Source organism: Thalassophryne amazonica, chromosome 1, assembly GCF_902500255.1.
Source record: "Thalassophryne amazonica chromosome 1, fThaAma1.1, whole genome shotgun sequence".
Classification (NCBI taxonomy): Eukaryota; Metazoa; Chordata; class Actinopteri; order Batrachoidiformes; family Batrachoididae; genus Thalassophryne; species Thalassophryne amazonica.
The window spans coordinates 64,795,098-64,811,813 of NC_047103.1; the positions used below are offsets into that span (position 1 = coordinate 64,795,098).

The 16,716-nt window shown below is 38.1% G+C and overlaps 1 protein-coding gene across 1 annotated transcript; it reads left to right on the plus strand.

The window, feature by feature from the left end:
* Positions 1 to 149: 149 nt before the first annotated feature.
* On the plus strand, positions 150 to 5,340 carry cebp1 (CCAAT/enhancer binding protein (C/EBP) 1). The gene is made up of 3 exons (XM_034180916.1): positions 150 to 223; positions 4,435 to 4,722; positions 4,913 to 5,340. The coding sequence occupies exons 1-3, from the start codon at positions 218 to 220 to the stop codon at positions 5,213 to 5,215; spliced, it is 597 nt and encodes a 198-aa protein (XP_034036807.1). The 5' UTR covers positions 150 to 217; the 3' UTR covers positions 5,216 to 5,340.
* Positions 5,341 to 16,716: the final 11,376 nt, after the last annotated feature.

The following is a 16,716-nucleotide window of genomic DNA, read 5'->3' on the forward strand; positions in this document are numbered from 1 at the left end:
AGAGGAGAGAGAGAGAGAGAGAGAGAGAGAGAGAGAGAGAGAGAGAGAGAGAGAGAGAGAGAGAGAGAGAGAGAGAGAGAGAGAGAGAGAGAGAGAGAGAGGAGAGAGAGAGAGAGAGAGAGAGAGAGAGAGGATACCTTTGTGTCTTTTGCTGTCAATAGTTCAGTCAAAGTCAGTGAGGCCTGGAGAAAAGTCTCACAGGTGCACAGAAACATAAATGATGGTAAGACAATTCAAACTTTACCTGTATCTAACAGCATAGAAGATTATTATATTTGCCGGGGAAATTATACTAAAAATTATGAAACCTTAAAATGGATCACATGATTTCATTTATATTATTATTATTATTATTATTATTATTATTGCTGGGAGCATACAGTGTGTGGTGATACAAACCATTTTTTAAAACTTCTCTTGAGTTGAACAGTAAAGTTAAGTAAAGATAGATATTATGTTCATTTATGTCTACAATTCCAAAAATATGTACCTATAATTTCATCATTAATTTTGCTGGATTTTGATTTTCTCCTTTTGTATTTTGATTCAATTCTGTGTTTTATTGCCTTGTATTAACAATGTGAAGTAATTTGGAGCAGCTGATTTGGAAAGTGGTTTACAAATAAAGTAATAGTACTACTACTATTCTATACTATAGTAAGGTGCTGTTTTGTCAATCATTCTGTCAATTGTATTATCATTCTGGTGTCGCCGACTGAACGGTCCCCCACTGGAACATTACTAAGGGCCTTTGGGCAAGGTCCTTAATCCCCTATTGCTCCCGGTGTGTAGCAAGTTGCCTGCTTGTATGACAGCACCCTGACATGTCAGTGAATGTGAGGCATAATTGTAAAGCGCCCTGAGCGTCTGATGCAGATGGAAAAGCGTCCATTTACCATTTACCATTTGATTACTTTGCGGTTCGAAATGACTCGTGTGCAGATCCAAAAGGCAGACCGATTTTTAGGGGTAGACCGTTCGGTCTGCGACACTGGTTCTGCCAGCCATTCCAGCCGTTCAAGAAGTTCCAAGCAGTCCAACACAAATTTTAAATAGCAGTCCAATCAAATCCAAAATAGTTCTCAGTCAGCTTGTAAAAACAGTCAGATAGTTCAAAAACAATCCTGACGATGTAGTCCATAGCTGTTGCCGTGCACTGACTTCTTTGTGTACACTGCCGTCTGCTTTTCTCAGTCCAGAAGACGTCCCATCGAATATTGCATATGCCTCCAGACAGCTTATGGCATAGTGGATTTGTATTTTCTTTTGTGTTAGAAGAATGAGCAGCATCAATAAGCTGCTAAGCATTGTTGCCGCTAGTGTGCATGCGCAATGGTTGGGATGTGCAATGGTACAAATCATATGGAACCAAATTTGCACGCTATAAATGGAACCAAAATTACACACTAAATGGAGCACAATGGCAAATGGGACAAATGATCCATATCACGTGACATACAAACCACCAATCAATCTATTCAGCCGTTACATAATTTGCAAATAGCAACAATGTAACTGTTGTTCTGATCTGACCTTGGCTTTCAATTTAGAGTGTTAATTGATGACATTCTCCTGAGCTTTCTTAGCACTTAGCAGCCAGTAACTTACACCAACAGCTTCCATTTCTTGCATTGACAGTAAATTCAAGTTAATTCAAATTGCGTGGATTTTTCAGATATATTACAAAAACATGACATTTTCATTGTGTGGGTGCTATTCTTTCATGGCAGATAGTGGAATTGGTGGACTAAGCGTTACAGAAGCAGGTTTATGACCCGAGAAAATGTAAGATTGAAGGCAAAAGAACAGCACCTGTTTGACGTTTATTACCATCCATAAGGTGTACAGTAATTCCCCAGTTACACCTGCTGTACAGTTGTTAAAAATAAGAGAATTTTTAACACTTTACACCAGTGTTAGAAAGATGTAATATGCAAAAACAGTTTGCTTTTTACTACACTGGTTACACTGATGTTGATTATTTTCAACACTTGAGAGTGTCAAGTAGTGTTCATATTCATATTTGCACAGAGTTATAATTTCTTCCATTACAGTAGTAAATTTTTCACTTCAAACAAGACTGCAGAGTGTTGATTCCTGTAGACACTTAGGAAAGTGTTGGAATGGTCTCTTATGTAGTTATTATTCCTCTGCTGGATTTGCAGTGTCAATAAAAGTTTATAGTTGGTCACTGGGCTAAAGGCCAAACTGTTTTTCATGTCAGTTCCACAGTTTTTAGCCTGTTAACACATGGTGATGGAGCATTCGTGTAAAAGTGGATGAACTCATACTACTCATATACATTTGTGATATACAGCACGCCCCAACTTCTGACCATCAAAAATGAAAATGTGAATATTCTGTTAAATGTGCAAAACATATGACTGACAAAATTATTTATTTATTATTCATCACCATCAGAAAAAAAAGTTTTATATATGTTAAATGCAGAATGTAAACTAATGAAATAAGATGCTTCTGTCATTTAAGTTGTGAAAAACAAAACCACAGTTTACAGTCACCACACAGCCCAAGGTTCAGTCATTTTTGGTCAATGTCTGTATAAAGTCAGTTCTTTTAAAGGGCTGAAACTATTGTGTTAAAACTATTGAACTTGTGCTGATTCCTAGCAGAGTTGACATTTTTAATGTTTTGATTACTCTGTTTTGTTTAAGATTATTGTTTCACTTTCTGTATTACACTTTCCTGTTTGGTGGAAATTAATAAACCATTCCCTGCCTTGTTTGAAGAGAGAAGCAAGGATGGACAAACTGATTCATTTGGGAACCACAAATACATTTTGAGAAATGTGGTTTTAGTGGGTTTTGGCCGAAACGTTTTCTGTTTCATTTCAGACTGTGGTTGACGACCTGCGTGAGGGGGCCGCCCTAAAGCAATGACTCAGGATGGATTTAATCATTCATATATTTTGAAAACAACATCATTATCTTTTCTAGAGTGATATAACGTGATGCTAATGGACTAACTTTAGCATGGAGCACTTCCTTTCTGAGCATTTTATTATCTATAATAATGGGGCTTGTTGTGTGGTTAAATGGCCTAACAAATCCTGTAAGAAGTGTGTGCTTCAGTATTTGCATCAAGTGAAATGTTGGTGTTATTTAATTTGTTATGTTAGCACCATTGGCATATTAACTGGTAACTAGGGTTGCCACCCATCCCTTAAAATACAGAATTGTCCTTTATTTGACAATTAATTGTTGCATCCTGTACTGAATCAATATGGGATGTAAATTTTTCAGTATTTTCATACATGTCCCACACACTCATCAAAACTGAAAAATGAACTAAATAAAACACGGACTTAAGGACTGCCAATACTGTCTCAGGTAGACCTCAGACTTTCATGTCTGCATCTCCCCTTTTGGGTCCCTGTCGCAGGTTGCCTGGTTGCCTGGCATGTCTACACCCAAAACTCCACCACATCTAAGGAAGCAAAAACATTTGCAAATGTACAAACGTGAGTGAGAAGAGTCGAACCCCTGGCTTGACAGCGTTAGCGGCAATGGGTACAAAGCAAAATATAGGCAAACAAGTATTTTTATTTTTTATTTCCTCTTAAAGTAAAAATGTACTCACTTTAAAGATTAAAATTATTGGTCTGTTTTCCTTAATATTTATTGTGTTTATTATTGCACACTTCAGTGACTGCACTGTTTATCATTATCAGTTTTGTGTTAATAAAGCACTTAAAGTTTTAAGTATGACTAAATGATTTTTTTCAAAAATAAATATACCACTCCTTGGGTGGTGGTAGTGGCCCTGAGGAGCCGTGGTGGGCGTCCTTTATTTTCATTTCTGAAAGGTGGCAACCATACTGGTAACATAGCTTAGCTAATGTTAGCTCCAGTCCACACTAATAATAATATAAATATGATCATTTTTAATACCATCACCCCACCGAGCCATCCATCAAGAAATCCACAAGGTTAGCCTGTTAGCTTAATTTGGTAGTGTGACCTGGGGCATACCCATTAATGGGATGGCTGGAACTGGCAACCTATTTATAGTCCCAGCATGGCTGGCTGTTGATTAAACAGTATAGATGACCAAATGTGAATATTCTATTAAATGTACAATAAAACATTTTTTAAACGTGCCCATACTTTAGCCCAGTGACCCATGCCATCAGCACACCAAATTTGTTGTAGATAGGGTCAAAACTGTAGATTTCTATCTTGGTCTCTCTCTCTCTCTCTCTCTCTCTCTCTCTCTCTCTCTCTAAAAAATTATTGTCCATTGATAAAGTACTGTATATGTGTATGTATGTTGCTCCATGTTTTTGAAAATGTTTATTGGAAGTCACTCTGAATCCATCCAACATACCATTCCCTTCATATCATCTGAAAGAGAAACTCTAATATTGCACTTTACAATTAAACAATGTCTTATTGTGCCTCTGAACCCCAACAGATGTCTGATTCCAGGGTGTCCTCTGTAATCCAAGAGTGGGCGAGCCCTTACTCTGGACAAACCCACACTCAGAATCCACCCACCTCCAATCAAAGTGGGTCAACTGATCAGTTATCTCAGATGGACATGATGGCGTACGGTCATTCTCAGGGCTTGGTAAGGATGGGCAGCGAGGACCGAGCTCCTGAACCATTGACGGGATTGTACCTCCCGTACGCATCGTGTCTCAGCAACACCACGAATGTGGGGAGCACAAACCACCACCCGAGCCATACCACCACTCAGCAGGTGTGTTTTAAAGAAAGGAGATTTTTCTTCCTCTGGTTTCTATCTGACCAAACTTCCCTCCTGCCCAATATTTTGGGTCCAAGTTTTGCTGCAAAATTTTGCAGCATATCTAAGTTAAATATGGTGTAATCCATGAATTTGTAGGGCTGCTATGATTCTGTGTTAAATATATTTGCGTTTCTGTCCACAGGACTTTTCTCCCTTCCTCCTGCCAACTCTGAGGGCCCCAGTGACTAAGAGAAGCATCAGTAAGGACAGCGCAGAGTATCGGCTGCGCCGCGAGAGGAACAACATCGCCGTGAGGAAGAGCCGGGACAAAGCTCGCAGGCGCATCCTCCTCACGCAACAGAGGGCCCTGCAGCTGCAGGAGGAAAACCAAAAGCTGCAGCTGAGGATAGGACAGCTCACACAGGAGCTGGACACTCTCAGGCACGTCCTGGCACAGCGCCACCTGCAGACAGATGATGGAGCAATACAGGAACCTGCCATCTGAGTGGAGCTTAAACTTATGTCATCAGACAATTTCTTATATCCACATCCTGATATGGGTCAAAATCTCTGTCATGATCTGTCTATGCACTTAAAGAGTCAGTGTAATACCCTCGTCACACCTTGACCATTTAGTCAGCGTTTTAGTGAAGCAGATAACAGAATATTTACAGAGGAATCTTTCATACTCCTTAGACATTACTCTTTTGTAAAAGCATGTTAGCCACCTAAATTTTCAGTAGGCAGCCAGGTAGAGGTCAATTGATGAATTACACAGGGGTCAAAATTTAAAAATGCTCCAATCATATTGAAAAGTATACAACATTATTTGTATAATCACAAAGATTCCAAAAAGGTATAGTTTGAACTATCTGTGACTGAATATTATGGAGTTATGGGGTGAAAACAGTAAGAATGATGACAAAGGTCAATTTCAGTTTGTACAGGGGCCAAAAGTTAAACTTACTATAATTTTGGTAAAAAGTGATGCAAATTATTGGTTGTGCTAATAGGATTAATAAATGGAATAGCTTTGAGAGTGTTGAATGCTTGGTCTCCAAAGTAAAGGTCAAACAAGATAAACGTCCATTGGATTCTATGACGTGTGCCATATGTTACCCTGTAGCATGACAACTAAGCATGATACATAGTGCAAACTATTCCTTTTTAGAACCCTATCAACTCAACCAATAATAAACTGAAATTCATCTTTGTCACCATTTTAGCCCATAACTCCATAATATTCAGTCACAGATACCTGCTCAAACACCTGCTCATTATAGTCTGGCTGCAGCTCCTCGGTGCTCTCACCTCCTCAAGCCCCCCCCCCCCCCCCCCCGCCCCCGCTGCGCGCAACTGACGCAGACATTTCTGCGTTATTAGATACGCAGCATATGCAACTGTATGCAGGCCTGATGTGAAAGACGCTTTAGTATATAGATTCTTCATAACTCCCACAACTGTGAAATATGTGAGAATTACAAAGCTCACTACAGGTGCTATGAATGGGTAACCCCCCGACCCTTGATGTTTTGTGTTGGGGAAATGGGGGTTGTCAGACTGCTGTTGGAGGCCATCATCTGATCTGCCCCATGTGGAGTACAAAAGTCTTGAATGGGTGTCAATGGGGTGACCACCACCAGACTGCAAATTGATATAAACATTTCACACTGCAAAATCACTTATGACATAATTGTTTGTTCATCTCAGTGATGAAGATGAACCCTCAACTCTTTCCCATTTTTCATTTTAACTGTTAATTCCTTATTTCAGTGACAGAGTCCTTCCCTCAGGTTATAAGATAGGAACAGCACTTGTCATTTTGTCCATTTGCTGGCTTCTACACATCTCTTCTACATGTCTCTTAATTCCACATTTTATGTTATTCTTATGGTGTTTGTGATCCCTGTGGTCTTGAGTGGATCCTTCTGTCATATGTTGGTAATTTTGGGGTATTATTTATGCTAATTCATTCTTCTTCTGAATGCCTGCTGATGTAGAGATGGGTGTAATTCAACATGTGCACACACAAATTTTCTGGATTTACTAGTGTTTCCCAAATCTGGTGTGGCATAGTTGTAAAAGCCCATCATACTAAAAAAGGTGAAAAATTTGAGAGAAGTTTTCAAAAATGTTCTTGCATGAGGCCCAGTGTTCCTCTCAGACTTACACACTTGACAAATGTGAAAACATTTAAACATGGTTGTTGGGCAGGGAATCCTCATCCTCATTATGTTTTAAAAACATGGCAAAATTTAGCACATGCACGACAATTTTGTGACATCAGTAAATTCTGTTGTAGTGAGAGTGCAGCCAGTACGCTTAAGTGTATTCCAGTGGTTCCGAAACTGGGTTGGATGGGCAGTTATTTCACATGGTTCATGAGCAAATAGTGGAAAAACTGTGAACTACAAAAAGAATCAAACTTGCTTTGAGTGAGAACAATAAACAAGATTGCTGTAATTGCATCTTTGGCTATAAAGAAGGTGGTGCACTTCATCGATGTTGCACCAGGACCAACCTCTGTAGGTAAACTAATTTTGGCAGTAACCACTTTTGGGTGTCTTCATGTAAAAGATCATATGACAAGAGGACATTGATGGATGGGTTTGACAGTTTTCTTTCAATGTTATTATCATTTTCCATTGTTCTCAGAAATAATCTCAATAAAGCTCCTATGTTGACACTGAAGCACATTGGTCACTATGCTTATCCCGGGACACTGAAGCATGAAACACATGAGAATCTACAACTCCTCTGGATGGGACTTCAGTCTGTTACAGGCTCAGCGTATGTATAAAATGAAAATGACATGTTCAGCCTACTAATGCCACCACAGAGCTAAACGATCAGTGAAGAACACCAGTGCAGCTGTTGAAGTGTTGATTCAGAAGCCCACAGATTTTGTCTCATGTGTCAAAGCTTCCCTTTCATTGATGGGCTTTGGGTCCTTTTTGAAAATTTGTACACTCAGAAATATTTGCCCTAACTTTTAAGATTTATGTAATTTTATTACATGACAAATTCCCATTTACTTTTTTAGATAATTTTAATACAAACCTACCAAATAAACCTTACATGATGCATATTCATTAATCCTATTTATTTGAAATGCATAATCCTCAGCTTGATGTATTTAGTATTAATAAAATATAATTACTCTCAATAATAATGACAGTATTTATTTAAAATACATAAAGTATATTGTCGGAATTGCATAATAATTATGTTACCTATACATAAGTAGCATAATTATTAAATTAAATTGCTCCCTTCCCAACTTTTTTGGAATGTGCTGCAGGTCTTAAATGCAGGAATGAATGTATATTAACAAATGATCATACACAACATGTTATATCTTTATACTGTTATGCTATATTCCTCTGGGTACTCCAGCTTCCTCCCACTTATAAAGACATGCAAGTTAGGTGAATTGGAAACTTTAAAAATTGTCCAGGTCTCCCTTGCAAAAGAGGTCTCAATCTAAATAGGACTAACCTGGTTAAATAAAGGTTAAATAAAATAAAATAAAATTAAGTCTTAAAACACTTCAAGAGTTAGTGGTAATTCTGAAAAGTTTGACTATAACACTTTAGTTTTTGCTGTGTCAGTCTGTGTACTGTCTTGCTGTTGGGTTCCATGCTAGGTACATTATAAATTACATTTGTACAAATAGCATAACTTGAATATACAAAGTGAACATACATAAGCGTGATAATGTTTATTCAGAAAAATGCAACTTAAAATCCCTTTTATTCAGATTTGTCTATTATTATTATTATTATTATTATTATTATTATTATTATTATTATTACTACTGGTTGATTAAGACTGATCAATGACAGAAAGCTGGGTTGTGAAAGCATTAGTATTTTCAAAGGGGTGATTTGGGTGGTTTAAAAAATGGTGACTGCTGGGATATTTTGTGATTAAAGATTGTAGAGGACACAGAAAGTTTAAATGAGAGTTTGTGAATTTAGATGAAATGGAAACAAGAATGCCAAATGAACTTAATGCAAAGTCATTATATATGTGTATAAACTCATTAAAACTTTAAAAGAAAGATTTTTGTTGGTTGCCTTAAACAGATTAGTGATCTGACTTGATTTGACAAGCGTGGCCTGATCATCTACCTGATACTTCTTGTCACTGCCAGTGATGATTGGAAGTGTTGTTGCCCAACACAGTTACACAACAGCCTGTGGTTTGGAGAGAACTCACTGAAATCGATGCCGCTCTGTCATTATTCTTTTCTATACTTTGTCATTACAATTATAAATAAAATCTCAAGAACACACTTCTAATGGTGTGAAATCTATTTAGTAATATTATAGTAATATGTTGTTAGAGTAATGCTTCAGTTACTAATTGTTAACATGCTGTATTGATTATTTACTTTTGTCTGTATGGCGTGTAAATTTCTTGTAGCGCTTTCTGATATGTAAAAATCCCGAGAAAGTGACTGTATTTAACAAACTATGTGCATACAAGATGTTTCAGTCATTCTTGTCTTAAAGCAGATGGCCTACACATGCAAAAGCCTGGAGCTTTGATAACTTCTTTCAATAAAGTCTGGAGTAGTTTCAAACAACTGCTGTGATGTAACTGAAGTGTGTAATTTTATGCATCTTTATTGTTGTTTGTTCTCCGCTGCATCCAGAACTTAAGCTGCATCTGCCACATGAGACATCATGAGTTGCTTGCCAACAGAAACGGACATCATACCACGGACGGTTGTGCACTAGCGGTTTCCCTTTGTGGGATGAGTAAGATTTCAACATGCAGTGTAGGACGGAGATGAGGAGCACAGAGATAATATCAGTGTTTCGGGCTGCCAGGGTCTTCCTGTGGCTGTGATGGTACGAAGGGATAGAGAGATAGGAGGCAAAGTGGAGGGGGTGGGGAGGAATACCAAAATCATTTTCTGCCCAGAATGAAACTTTGAATTATTTATTTCATCACTGTAACAACAGTCAAAAAATAAACAATATGTGAATTATCACATCGCTGCAAAAACTGAAAATATTACCAAATACATTTGTGTAATTCCTTGTTAAAATTTCCAGTTACACTTAATATAAGACATTCACATAGAAAGTGAAATTTCAGTCAGCTATAGCAAAGACTTTTTGACAATGTGTTTTACATGTATGAATTTTCACCTGTTCTGTTGCAGATTTTTTTTTTGTTTGTTTTTACAAGTTAAAAACAACTCTGCCAAAGGAGCAAATGAAAATTCTATGTATTTAAGATATATTGTCTGGTCTTTTCATCTGAAGTTTCTTATTAGGTGATGTGTCTTAGAGACAGAAGAATTTATATTCTACTGAGTTTTTCATTGTTAAAAAAAGGTGTAATTTGCCATCATTACAAGTTTTGAATAAAATGCACTTCTTATTGTATTTCTCAGATGTATTAAAACTCATCTTCAAATTTACATACCGTGCATCCGGAACGTATTTGCAGCACTTCACTTTTTACACATTTGTTATGTTACAGCTTTATTCCAAAATGGAGTAAATTCATTTCCCCTCCTCAAAATTCTACACACAATACCCCATAATGACAACATGAATTTTTTTTTTTAATTTTTGCAAATTTATTAAAAATAAAAAAATAAGAAATCACGTGTACATAAGTATTCACACCCTTTGCTCAATACTTTGTTGATGCACCTTTGGCAGAAATTACAGCCTCGTCGGTGCACAGCCATTTTCAGATCTCTACAGAGATGCTCAATGGATTCAGGTTTGGGCTCTGGCTGGGCCACTCAAGGACATTCACAGAATTGTTCTGAAGCCACTACTTTGATATCTTGGTTATATGCTTAGGGTCATTGTCCTGCTGAAAGATGAACCATTGCCCCAGTCTGAGGTCAAAAGCACTCTGGAGCAGGTTTTCATAACAGAGTGACAAAGTGACCATCTGGTTCTTGGTCACCTTCCTGACTATGGCCCTTCTCCCCAGATCGCTCAGTTTAGATGGGCAACCAGCTCTAGGAAGAGTCCAGATGAATTTGAACTTCTTTACGGATGATGGAGGCCACTGTGTTCACTGGAACACTCACAGCAGCAGAAATGTTTCTGTACCCATCCTAAGATTTGTGCGTCAGGACAATCCTGTCTCAGAGGTCTGCAGACAATTCCTTTGACTTCATGCTTGGTTTGTGCTCTGATATGCATGGACAACTGTGGGACCTTATATATGTAGACAGCTGTGTCCCTTACAAAATCATGTCCAATCAACTGAATTTACCCCAGGTGGACTCCAATTAAACTGTAGAATCATCTCACCTTTTATTTTTAATAAATTTGCAAAAATCTAAAAAAAGGGACTTTTTCACATTGTCATTATGGGGTATTGGGTGTAGAAGTTTGAGGAAAAAAAATAATGTCATCCATGTTGGAATAAGCTGTAACATAAAAAAATGTGGAAAAAGTGAAGTGCTGTGAATACTTTCCGAACTAACTAGTGTAGATCACCTCGTCAAATCAGTGCGATGTGTCTCCATGCTGTAGTATGTAGCTGACTCAGAGTTCAACCTGTTAAATTTGTTTGAAAGCAGATATTCTGTTTTTATAATATTGCTGCTTGCTCCAGATTAATTACTTCATTTAAAAATTTATATAATTGTGCATGGCTATCTCTGCTCTGACTACACAGTAGCTGCAGCACAAAACTTCCAGAATCTCACATATACACTCACATTTGTGTAACATCTGCATGAATGAAATACTGAAAGCACAAGTGGAAATTGTTGAAAATGAGAAGAAATCAAAACAAAATACACAGGTTTGTGTTCTTCCCTTCAAAGACTAATTTGTATTCAATTATTTTAACATGTAAGACTAATTTCTGGATCTTTCTGTGCAACTGAGATACAGTGCACAGCAATTAATGCGCAAAATGGTTTTAAATGGCTTTTCAGTGTCACTGTGCAAACAATGGTATCCTCACTGGAATTACTGTAATCGTCTAATTTAATTATCAGTGGATTCCTTTAATGAATGCAGGTCTGCACAGATCATCTGTATCTATAATACCTGCTGCAGAATGCTACTATGTCTAAAAACAGGAAATGCAAACAAATCAGGACATTTAAAAGATAACAATTAATGTAAAAATGTGTTTGTCAAATTGCAGTTAATATCTATATCGATATGAGCATTGGAAATAAATTAATGCAGTTTACTGTGCAGTTTTAACTGTGTATTGACTATTCGTGTGTGTGTGTGTGTGTGTGTGTGTGTGGTGTGTGTGTGTGTGTGTGTGTGTGTGTGTGTGTGTGTGTGTGTGTGTGTTGAAATGTCCCACAGTGTTATGTGGGGCAATCTGTGGTCCCAGGACTGCAACATCTCACCAGAATGAAGAAACACTGTATTTCACCCAATCCCTGGTGAGTTACTCAACAACATGCACACCATATGAACACTGGTAGCAGCTCAGCTCATGTACATTCTGTCAGATCATGACAAAGAAATATTTATGGCTGCAACCATTTGGACTCACTGTGCAACATACATCAGGGGAGGTGATGGTCTAGCGGTCACTAAGGGCCCTTGGGCAAGGTCCTTAATCTCCTAGTTGCTCCGGGTGTGCAGTGGGCACCTTATAAGGCAGCAGCCTGACATCGGGGTGAATGTGAGGCAATGATGTGTAAAGCACTTTGAGCATCTGATGCAGATGGAAAAGCGCTATATAAATGCAGTCCATTGACCATTTATACATCACACACGATTGACTTTAAATGTTCAGTGTCGTAATTGTTTTCACCTGTTTGAACATTTCCCTCCTGCACACTCATATATATGTTCTCAGCTCCACAGAGAGCCCTGTGCTGGTCATACTGTGTGTCTGTTACCCTCATGTCCCCACTGCACTGTTACTATGGTTCTCAGCGCTATCTCAAGCCTACGGTCTCTGTGGAATGACCTTTTGTCAAATGAGGCTAAGACTTAGGCAGGCTAAGATGAGGACTATCACTTGCATCGTGAGGGAGCATCAGCTTTGGCATTTTGGTCATGTGGCTGGGATCCTCTGGATGATCCAGCACATAGGTGCCTCACTGTTGAGGACCCCAACAGCTGAAGAAGGCCAAGAGAACGCTCATCTGTCACCTGGCTGCAGCAGATAGATCGTTACTTTCAAGAGGTGGGGATGGACTGGCTGTCTGGCTGGGTGGTTGGCATGCAGGACCCAAGGTGGTCCCATGGTATGGTGGATGTGGTGAAGCATGCAGCACATGCTCCCAAACTGGACTTGACTTGTTTATAGCATCAAATCAAAATTTGAAATTAGAAATCAAACAGAAATTGAATGGAGAGTTATTATTTTTTAAAATCATTTACTCATGTATTAACTGAGACTTTAGCACCCATTTTCCCCCTCTACTGGCGATGTGTCTTGTATTTGTGAACATTATTAGCAAAAACAAAACCAGAAAACTGGCCCCTTTATACCATAAATTTTAAAAATTATGCTCTTTCAGGTGACTACAAAAAAATCTTTACGATTTAATGTCGATTAAAGAAAAATCTGAAGCTCACAATGATGGAGTGCCTGAGTACGAACTCCTTTGAACGTAACACATGTAAATCATCATTTTTTACAGCCAGTTATATTTAGACAAGTCAGGGAGTAGATACAGGAAAAAAAAAAATTACAAGTCACTGATTATATCTTGAATGTAAATCTGGACAGAAACCGTATGGGAGCACATGCAGTCCTCAAAAGCAAGGTGATGATGGGGATCAGGAGACGTGTGAGGAAAGCCACCAAGACATCTACAACCCCTGGCAAAAATTATGGAATCACCGGCCTCGGGGGATGTTCATTCAGTTGTTTAATTTTGTAGAAAAAAAGCAGATCACAGACATGACACAAAACTAAAGTCATCTCAAATGGCAATCAGCTCTAGAAAGAGTCGTGGTTAGGGATGCACCAATACCACTTTTACCAGACTGAGTACAAGTACGAGTGCATACATTTTGGTACTCGTAGATACTGAGTACCAATACAAATACTTAATGATACCATTACAGTTTTATGATAATTTTGAAAACATGTTTTATTCATCAGTTGGCTCCTTACTTTTTTGACTGTAACTGCTACAAATACTGTATCATTAACTTTGTTTTTATTTATAAGCAAACATTTCACTTAAATTATGTAACGTCACTTTCTGACTACAACAAATTGTAAATGGTAAATGGACTGCATTTATATTGTGCTTTTCCATCTGCATCAGACGCTCAAAGTGGTTTACACAGCAAATGCCTCACATTCACCCCGAAGTGAGGCTGCTGCAATTCAAGGTGCCCACTACACATCGGGAGCAACTAGGGGATTAAAGACCTTGCCCAAGGGCCCTTAGCGATCTTCCGGTCAGGCTGGGATTTGAACGAAGGATTCTCTGGTGTCAAGCCCTACGCTTAACACTAGACCATCACCTCCTCCTAACTTTCCTTTAACATTAATTGTGTGTTTCTTAAACAACATAATACTACCAAACATCTCATTTAAATGTAACCTGTGGACTTCAGCACTACAAATACAACCTCTGGCAAAAATTATGGAATCACCGGCCTCGGAGGATGTTCATTCAGTTGTTTAATTTTGTAGAAAAAAGCAGATCACAGACATGACACAAAACTAAAATCATTTCAAATGGCAACTTTCTGGCTTAAAGAAAACACTATAAGAAATCAGGAAAAAAAAATTGTGGCAGTCAGTAACGGTTACTTTTTTAGACCAAGCAGAGGGAAAAAAATATCCAACACATCACTAGTATTTTGTTGCACCACCTCTGGCTTTTATAACAGCTTGCAGTCTCTGAGGCATGGACTTAATGAGTGACAAACAGTACTCTTCATCAATCTGGCTCCAACTTTCTCTGATTGCTGTTGCCAGATCAGCTTTGCAGGTGGAGCCTTGTCATGACCATTTTCTTCAACTTCCACCAAAGATTTTCAATTGGATTAAGATCCGGACTATTTGCAGGGCCATGACATTGACCCCTATCTGTTTTTTTGCAAGGAATGTTTTCACAGTTTTGCTCTATGGCAAGATGCATTATCATCTTGAAAAATGATTTCATCATCCCCAAACATCCTTTCAATTGATGGGATAAGAAAAGTGTCCAAAATATCAACATAAACTTGTGCATTTATTGATGATGTAATGACAGCCATCTCCCCAGTGCCTTTACCTGACATGCAGCCCCATATCATCAATGACTGTGGAAATTTACATGTTCTCTCAGGCAGTCATCTTTATAAATCTCACTGGAATGGCACCAAACAAAAGTTCCAGCATCATCACCTTGCCCAATGCAGATTCGAGATTCATCACCGAATATGACTTTCATCCAGTCATCCACAGTCCACGAATGCTTTTCCTTAGCCCATTGTAACCTTGTTTTTTTTCTGTTAGGTGTTAATGATGGCTTTCGTTTAGCTTTTCTGTATGTCAATCCCATTTCCCTTTAGGCGGTTTCTTACAGTTTGGTCACAGACGTTGACTCCAGTTTCCTCCCATTCGTTCCTCATTTGTTTTGTTGTGCATTTTCGATTTTTGAGACATGTTGCTTTAAGTTTTCTGTCTTGAGCTTTGATGTCTTCCTTGGTCTACCAGTATGTTTGCTTTAACAACCTTCCCATGTTGTTTGTATTTGGTCCAGAGTTTAGACACAGCTGACTGTGAACAACCCAACATCTTTGCAACACTGCGTGATGGATTTACCCTCTTTTAAGAGTTTGATAATCCTCTCCTTTGTTTCAATTGACATCTCTCGTGTTGGGCCATGATTCATGTCAGTCCACTTGGTTGCAAACGCTCTCCAAGGTGTGATCACTCCTTTTTAGATGCAGACTAACGAGCAGATCTGATTTGATGCAGGTGTTAGTTTTGGGGATAAAATTTACAGGGTGATTCCATAATTTATTCCTCAGAATTGAGTGCTTCCATATTTTTTTTCCTCTGCTTGGTCTAAAAAAGTAACCGTTACTGACTGCACAATATTTTTCCTGATTTCTTATAGTGTTTCTTAAAGCCAGAAAGTTGCCATTTGAAATGACTTTAGTTTTGTGTCATGTCTGTGATCTGCTTTCTTTTTCTGCAAAATTAAACAACTGAATGAACATCCTCGAGGCCAGTGATTCCATAATTATTGCCAGGGGTGTATGACAACATTCAAGGAGCAACAAGCTTCATTGTAAGTGCTGGGGAAAACAAATGCATACGTGACTTTTGAATGTCACAGGTAGAGTAGAACAGGAAAATCAATAGAAGGATGAAAATGATATTAGGTTGTTTTTTTTATGTTGAGTAAACTAGTAAGAACTTTATCCATAAATTTTTTTTGTTTTGTTTTTTTACCTCCGCCAACAAAGTTGGCCAGAGGTTATGTTTTCACCGTTGTTTGTTTGTTGTTTCTGTGAAACAAAATGTAGCCCACACTTTTTCATATATCTTTGTGAACTTTTTACTGAAGATTCATTCCTGATAGGCAAGAAATGGATCAATTTTTAAGGTCAAAGTCAGGAAAATCTTGGAAACCTGGGAAAATCAAAAATTCATATATTTCATATTTGAGAGTGTTGTGTAGGATGGTATCCTTTATCGACTGACCAACGTTTGATCCAGGTCTGATCTTGATTGTGGATTTTGGTGGACATTTGAATTTAGTGTTGAAAAGCTCATTTGATGTACATTTTTGCATTATATCTCAATCAAAAGTGCCTCAATCACTCTCATTTGTGACAATGTTGTGCAAACTGACACTCTCAATGAGTAGACTAAGTTTGATCTGCATCTGATCCGTATGCTGGTTTAACAGATATTTGGTACTAGCATGACAAGTCCTTTTCATCTAGATTTTTCTATTATGTATTAGCTTATGAAAAGCCACTTCTAACAGGACTTTGACATTGCAAGTTTTTTTCCAAGGTTAAAAAAGTTTGGACTTGGAAACTAGTGTTGGCAAAATTGTAAAATGCAACCACCAGC